The sequence below is a fragment of the Gobio gobio genome, assembly GCF_949357685.1.
Source record: "Gobio gobio genome assembly, chromosome: 7".
Lineage (NCBI taxonomy): Eukaryota > Metazoa > Chordata > Actinopteri > Cypriniformes > Gobionidae > Gobio > Gobio gobio.
In genome coordinates this window covers 58,155,456-58,163,510 of record NC_137103.1, presented here as the reverse complement: position 1 = coordinate 58,163,510, position 8,055 = coordinate 58,155,456, and the positions used below count along the sequence as shown (strand labels likewise).

General features: G+C 48.7%; 1 protein-coding gene across 1 annotated transcript in view; it reads right to left on the bottom strand.

Annotated features, from left to right (window-relative positions):
• The window catches only part of ednrbb (endothelin receptor type Bb), a gene marked incomplete at both ends in the record, with an annotated part of 11,648 nt that extends 9,034 nt beyond the window's left edge, over positions 1 to 2,614 (bottom strand). The window contains 3 exons of the mRNA XM_079820789.1: positions 1 to 190; positions 336 to 448; positions 2,267 to 2,614. The exon at positions 1 to 190 is cut by the window's left edge and continues 15 nt beyond it. Of these exons, the coding sequence (XP_079676915.1) occupies positions 1 to 190; positions 336 to 448; positions 2,267 to 2,614 (651 nt within the window). The remainder of the gene's footprint in view (positions 191 to 335; positions 449 to 2,266) is intronic.
• Between the last annotated feature and the right edge of the window lie 5,441 nt (positions 2,615 to 8,055).

The window sequence follows — 8,055 nt, the reverse complement described above, 5'->3', positions numbered from 1 at the left end:
GGACTGTATGGGATGGAGCAGGCAGATCCTCAGATGTTCTCCTCTGTAATCCATGGAGATCAGATCAAAGGCCACGGCCTCTGGAGCCGCCAGAAGCGCTGAGGCCGTCCAGATCACAGCCAGCCTGAGGAGCCTCCACTGGGGGGCCCCTGGAGCTGAGGAGCGGCCCCTGGAGGACACCACTCGATACCTGCAGGACCACAGGCACAGAGGATAAACCCGGACCCTCCTCACACACTTAGCGACCCCAAATGGTCACAATATATGCAATATATGTACCAATATTTGTAAAGCACATTAAACAGAACACCTGTGATATTACAGCAGACTCTCACCGGTCGACACTGAGTGCGCTCAGGCTCAGGACAGTGATTCCCACTGAGGTCTTCTGGACAAACGGCACCAGTTTACAGAGCAGGACCCCGAACGGCCAATCCACCGCCAGCAGCTGCGACACACACACACACACACACACACACACCGTCAGCTCACCGGATCAAACACACCAGGCCCGGTTCTAGGCACCTATAGATGGGTGGGCTGGCAGATATCCCAGGTGGGCGTTTTTTTTCTTCAACCCATATACTATAGGCCTACAGCCGTTATATTCAAACAAGTCAAGCCAAGCATAAGAATACTTGTATACAATTGGTCATTTGACTGTATTCTCCATTAAACCACTAGATGGCACAACAATTCAGCTCCGCACTTTTCCACACAAACGCTTTTGATTATTGATGCATATTCGTAACGCAAAGTTGATTCTGTTGATTTGATAGCTAGACCTATATATGGGAGGCTAATTAACTGGTTAACCAACCAACAAGAATTTTAACCAATTAAACGTTTGGTTGAAAAAAAAAACAGGTAAGTCACGTATAAGACACATTTGATTGCATTCAGAAATAATACCGGTAAATAAAGTGAAAAGTTATAATGTACTACAAACATTATAAACACTACAAACATAGCTATAGGTTATTTTAGTTCCCCTATATAGACACAACATAGGCTATGTTGTGTGTGTGCGTAAAGCGCCCGCGCGAACAAGCAGAGGAAACATAAAATAGCCTACTCCATAATTTTGGTCATACAGATAATAAGAGTAGGACATCGTTCAAAACTGCAAAGTGTTTACTTACATTGTGCTAATGTTAAATAAAGAAAACAAGATGTGCTTTCTGTCGTCTGGTTTCCTTTCCGTGAACTTGTTTGAGGCGCCTCACAAAAATGAACCAAACTCAGCAGCACAGTCGCAGTTTTTTTGTTAATCTGCTAATCATTTAAGTTAAATATATTTCACGAATGTATTCGTTTTATATAGGTCTAGACTGATTTTATGAAAACAAAATTATTCTTTTTTTAATTTTTAAATGTAGGCTAACTCAACTCTTTTTTTAAAAATCATCCTGGAGACCCTAGACCGCTCGCATCTCATACTTTTGCAGAGTTGGTGCATGAGGCGGCTTTATAAACGTGGCACTCATTTAAAAAAGAAAGAAAGAAAGAAAGAAAGAAAGAAAACAAATAAAAAACGCGTCTCTACACCTGCATATCGCGTTTTTAACCACAAAAACGCGTCCTGTGTGAATAACCCTAAACCGATTAAAAGATAAACAGCGTATTTTTATTTCAGTGCTGTTATTTAAACAGCGTACATTCAGTTCACAGCATCAACAGCAAGCAAAAGAGGGCAAGGCTTCAACTGAACTATGCACTTGCATTTTAAACACTTCTACATTATGTTCTAGCTCTGTCCATGCAATAAATGCACTTTCTTAAATGAGCAAGTTTTTTAAGCTAATTTCAACCTGGCATGAATAAAAAAAAATCAAATCAGAGCTACATATATTAATATTTACAAGATACATATTCACAAATACAACATCTCGTAATTACCGTAATAGCACACAAATATTTCTGCCCGTTTTCGTTCGAGTGACTGCAGTTTTTCTGCTATAGACTGAAGCACACGTAGCCTACAATGCACTTTGTTATTTTCAGTTAATAAAAGAAAACATTTCTGGTGTTATTTTTGTTATTGTTTGGGGCATTCTACAGCCCTTCATCTTAAAAACTTTTTTTAAATACAGAGCCCATCTCAGATTGTTTTAATCAATGCACAAATAGTAAAAACAAATGAACACTATCAGTTCCTAAATTCTGAGGCTCAGCCCAGCCCTGCCCATGCCTAGAACCGGCCCTGAAACACACACACCGTCAGCTCACCGGGTCAAACGCACAGAACTATCCAGAGGAACGGTACCTTATAAACATTGATGGGAATGCCGATGAGGACGTGCAGGAGATCTCCCAGCGCCAGACTGCCGATCAGAACCCCGGGGCCGTTCCTCAGGCGTCGGTGTCCGGTGATGATCCTCAGCAGGGTCACGTTCCCCAGCGTCCCGAGCACCAGCACCAGAACCGACACCACACTGCTGATGTACCTGAAGGCATCCCGGATCCGCACCGGGCCCGAGCACATCCGGGTTCTGTTCGCTGAGCTGACCGGCGACTTCACCGAGAGATTCTGAGCGGAGGATCCCGGACCGGCCGTCTGAGCGCTGATGAAGCCCACACACAGCAGGAGCAGGACGGAGAAAGAGCCCTCCATCACTGTGTGTGTGTGTGTGTGTGTGTGTGTGTTTATATACGCCAGTGTTTTACAGGCTATAAATCATGATCTCAGACTCAGTGTGTCATTCAGAGCCTGAGGGCCGTGACTCGGAGATTCCAGAGTAAACATGTGTTCATGATATCCAGCGCTCATCCCAAAGGTGTTCTATCAGGATGAGGTCAGTCCAGTTCCTCCACACCAAACTCGCTCATCCATGTCTTGATGGAGCGACGCTTTGTGCACTGGAGCAGTCATGCTGGGACAGGAAGGGGCCGTCCCCAAACTGGTTCCACAAAGTTGGGAACAGGAAATTGTCCAAAATGTCTTCCTTTCACTGGAACTAACCACTGAAAAACAAACACACCCCATAATCCCACTGCATCCCACGCTTTGCATTGCACTTGGTGCTGTAAGGCTTGGATGAGCTGCTCGGCCATGGAAACCCATTCCATGAAGCTCTACACACTGTTCTTGAGCTCATCTGAAGGCTCTTGACTCTGCAGAAATTTGGCCACTTCTGTGACCCTCAACATGCGCTGACCCCGCTCTGTGACCCTCAGCATGCGCTGACCCCGCTCTGTGACCCTAAGCTTGCGCTGACCCCGCTCTGTGACCCTCAGCATGAGCTGACCCCGCTCTGTGACCCTTAGCATGCGCTGACCCCGCTCTGTGACCCTCAGCATGCGCTGACCCCGCTCTGTGACCCTCAGCATGTGCTGACCCCGCTCTGTGACCCTCAGCATGTGCTGACGCCGCTCTGTGACCCTCAGCATGCGCTGACCCCGCTCTGTGACCCTCAGCATGCGCTGACCCCGCTCTGTGACCCTCAGCATGTGCTGACCCCGCTCTGTGACCCTCAGCATGCGCTGACCCCGCTCTGTGACCCTCAGCATGAGCTGACCCCGCTCTGTGACCCTCAGCATGCGCTGACCCCGCTCTGTGACCCTAAGCATGCGCTGACCCTGCTCTGTGACCCTCAGCATGAGCTGACCCCGCTCTGTGACCCTCAGCATGCGCTGACCCCGCTCTGTGACCCTCAGCATGCGCTGACCCTGCTCTGTGACCCTCAGCATGCACTGACCCCGCTCTGTGACCCTCAGCATGCACTGACCCCGCTCTGTGACCCTCAGCATGCGCTGACCCCGCTCTGTGACCCTTAGCATGTGCTGACGCCGCTCTGTGACCCTCAGCATGTGCTGACCCCGCTCTGTGACCCTCAGCATGTGCTGACCCCGCTCTGTGACCCTAAGCATGTGCTGACCCCGCTCTGTGACCCTAAGCATGCACTGAGTGTCCCAATACTTTTGGCAATGTAGTCTGTCTCTCTATCTATCATCCAGTGTTAATTTCATTGACGAATATTTCGTCATAATTTTCGTCAACAACCTTTTTTCACTGACGAAAACGAGACGATAACTAAATAAAAACTAGTGTTGGATGACAAAAACTATGACGAAAATCAACTGTTATTTTCGTCAGCAGATAAAGCGAGAGGAGAATAGTGAGGTTAGTGAGGGTGGATTAGGGCAGAGATGGGTCAGAACTGATGATCTGAGAGCAGATGAACACATTTGATCTGAACTGATCTAACCTCTGGAAAACACACGATCTACAGGCTCACACACACACACACACACACACACACACACACACACACACACACACACACACACACACACACACACACACACACACACACACACACACACACACACACACACACACACACACACACACACACACACACACACACACACACACACACACACACACACACACCCAATCCAGCTCCAGAGCGGCTCAATCAATCAATAACACACATTTATGCCAGACCAGTGTTTATGAACTAATGCTGATGAATAATCACAGTGTTTACTTTACGATGTTTATATAGTAATATGTTTTAGACGGTTGTAATGAAGCATATTTTATCTCCTGAACTTGAATGAGCTCCTGCAACTGCAATAGTATAGCGAGATTTCAAAATAAGAGTCCTGGTGTATTTCCAGCTCGTTTATCATTAAAAGTCACGCATTATATATTCGTTTTTGCTTACACAATAAACTGTGTTTAATTTAATTCCCATTTAATTCATATTCAGGAGGAAAGACCAGTATTTGACACATATTCAATAAAGTATCAGGGTTATAATAGTTCACTAAAACCATTAAAACAATCTTCATTACTTGAAATTAAATAAATGTTTTTAAAAAAGTGAATTGAGCTCTTTCGTGTATTTTTAATGTCAAAAACAAAATGATGTAAAATGTCAGTTTGAGTGTCAGTCGGTTATGTGACGCTTAAATGCTTAATGTATTACAATTGAACTAAACCCATTAGATTTTAGGAGATTAAAACTAGACTAAAACTAAAAACAATTCAGGCGACTAAAATATAACTAAAACTAAAATCACAATTTGCTGTCAGAATAAACACTGCCATCCATCCCTCCATCCATCTATCCCTCTACCCACCCACCCATCCACCCATCCATCTATCCCTCTACCCACCCATCCATCTATCCCTCTACCCACCCATCCATCTATCCCTCTACCCACCCATCCACCCATCCATCTATCCCTCTACCCACCCATCCATCTATCCCTCTACCCACCCATCCATCCACCCATCTATCCCTCTACTCACCCATCCACCCATCCATCTATCCCTCTACCCATTCATCCATCCATCCATCCATCTATCCCTCTACCCACCCATCCATCTATCCCTCTACCCACCCATCCATCTATCCCTCTACCCACCCATCCATCCACCCATCTATCCCTCTACTCACCCATCCACCCATCCATCTATCCCTCTACCCATTCATCCATCCATCCATCCATCTATCCCTCTACCCACCCATCCATCTATCCCTCTACCCACCCATCCATCTATCCCTCTACCCACCCATCCATCCACCCATCCATCTATCCCTCTACCCACCCATCCATCCACCCATCCATCTATCCCTCTACCCACCCATCCATCCATCTATCCCTCTACCCACCCATCCATCTATCCCTCTACCCACCCATCCATCCATCTATCCCTCTACCCACCCATCCACCCATCCATCTATCCCTCTACCCACCCATCCATCTATCCCTCTACCCACCCATCCATCTATCCCTCTACCCACCCATCCACCCATCCATCTATCCCTCTACCCACCCATCCATCTATCCCTCTACCCACCCATCCATCCACCCATCTATCCCTCTACTCACCCATCCACCCATCCATCTATCCCTCTACCCATTCATCCATCCATCTATCCCTCTACCCACCCATCTATCCCTCTACCCACCCATCCCTCTACCCACCCATCCATCTATCCCTCTACCCACCCACCCATCCATCTATCCCTCTACCCACCCATCCACCCATCTATCCCTCTACCCACCCATCCCTCTACCCACCCATCCATCTATCCCTCTACCCATTCATCCATCTATCCCTCTACCCACCCATCCATCCATCTATCCCTCTACCCACAAATCCACCTATCCCTCTACCCACCCATCCATCTATCCCTCTACCCACCCATCCATCTATCCCTCTACCCACCATCCATCTATCCCTCTACCCACCATCCATCTACCCACCCATCCACCCATCCATCCCTCTACCCACCCATCCACCCATCCATCACTCTACCCATCCATCACTCTACCCACCATCCATCTATCCCTCTACCCACCCATCCATCTATCCCTCTACCCACCCATCCATCTATCCCTCTACCCACCCATCCATCTATCCCTCTACCCACCCATCCATCTATCCCTCTACCCATTCATCCATCTATCCCTCTACCCACCCACCCATCCATCTATCCCTCTACCCATTCATCCATCTATCCCTCTACCCACCCATCCATCCATCTATCCCTCTACCCACAAATCCACCTATCCCTCTACCCACCCATCCATCTATCCCTCTACCCACCCATCCATCTATCCCTCTACCCACCCATCCATCTATCCCTCTACCCATTCATCCATCCATCTATCCCTCTACCCACCCATCCACCCATCTATCCCTCTACCCACCCATCCCTCTACCCACCCATCCATCTATCCCTCTACCCACCCACCCATCCATCTATCCCTCTACCCACCCACCCATCCATCTATCCCTCTACCCACCCATCCACCCATCTATCCCTCTACCCACCCATCCCTCTACCCACCCATCCATCTATCCCTCTACCCATTCATCCATCTATCCCTCTACCCACCCACCCATCCATCTATCCCTCTACCCACCCATCCACCCATCCATCTATCCCTCTACCCACCCATCCACCCATCCATCTATCCCTCTACCCACCCATCCATCCACCCATCTATCCCTCTACTCACCCATCCACCCATCCATCTATCCCTCTACCCACCCATCCATCTATCCCTCTACCCACCCATCCACCCATCCATCTATCCCTCTACCCACCCATCCATCTATCCCTCTACCCACCCATCCACCCATCCATCTATCCCTCTACCCACCCATCCATCTATCCCTCTACCCACCCATCCATCTATCCCTCTACCCACCCATCCACCTATCCCTCTACCCACCCATCCACCCATCCATCTATCCCTCTACCCACCCATCCACCCATCCATCTATCCCTCTACCCACCCATCCATCTATCCCTCTACCCACCCATCCATCCACCCATCTATCCCTCTACTCACCCATCCACCCATCCATCTATCCCTCTACCCACCCATCCATCTATCCCTCTACCCATTCATCCATCCATCTATCCCTCTACCCACCCATCTATCCCTCTACCCACCCATCCATCTATCCCTCTACCCACCCATCCACCCATCTATCCCTCTACCCACCCATCCCTCTACCCACCCATCCATCTATCCCTCTACCCATTCATCCATCTATCCCTCTACCCACCCACCCATCCATCTATCCCTCTACCCACCCATCCACCCATCCATCTATCCCTCTACCCACCCATCCACCCATCCATCTATCCCTCTACCCACCCATCCATCCACCCATCTATCCCTCTACTCACCCATCCACCCATCCATCTATCCCTCTACCCACCCATCCATCTATCCCTCTACCCACCCATCCACCCATCCATCTATCCCTCTACCCACCCATCCATCTATCCCTCTACCCACCCATCCACCCATCCATCTATCCCTCTACCCACCCATCCATCTATCCCTCTACCCACCCATCCATCTATCCCTCTACCCACCCATCCACCTATCCCTCTACCCACCCATCCACCCATCCATCTATCCCTCTACCCACCCATCCACCCATCCATCTATCCCTCTACCCACCCATCCATCTATCCCTCTACCCACCCATCCATCCACCCATCTATCCCTCTACTCACCCATCCACCCATCCATCTATCCCTCTACCCACCCATCCATCTATCCCTCTACCCA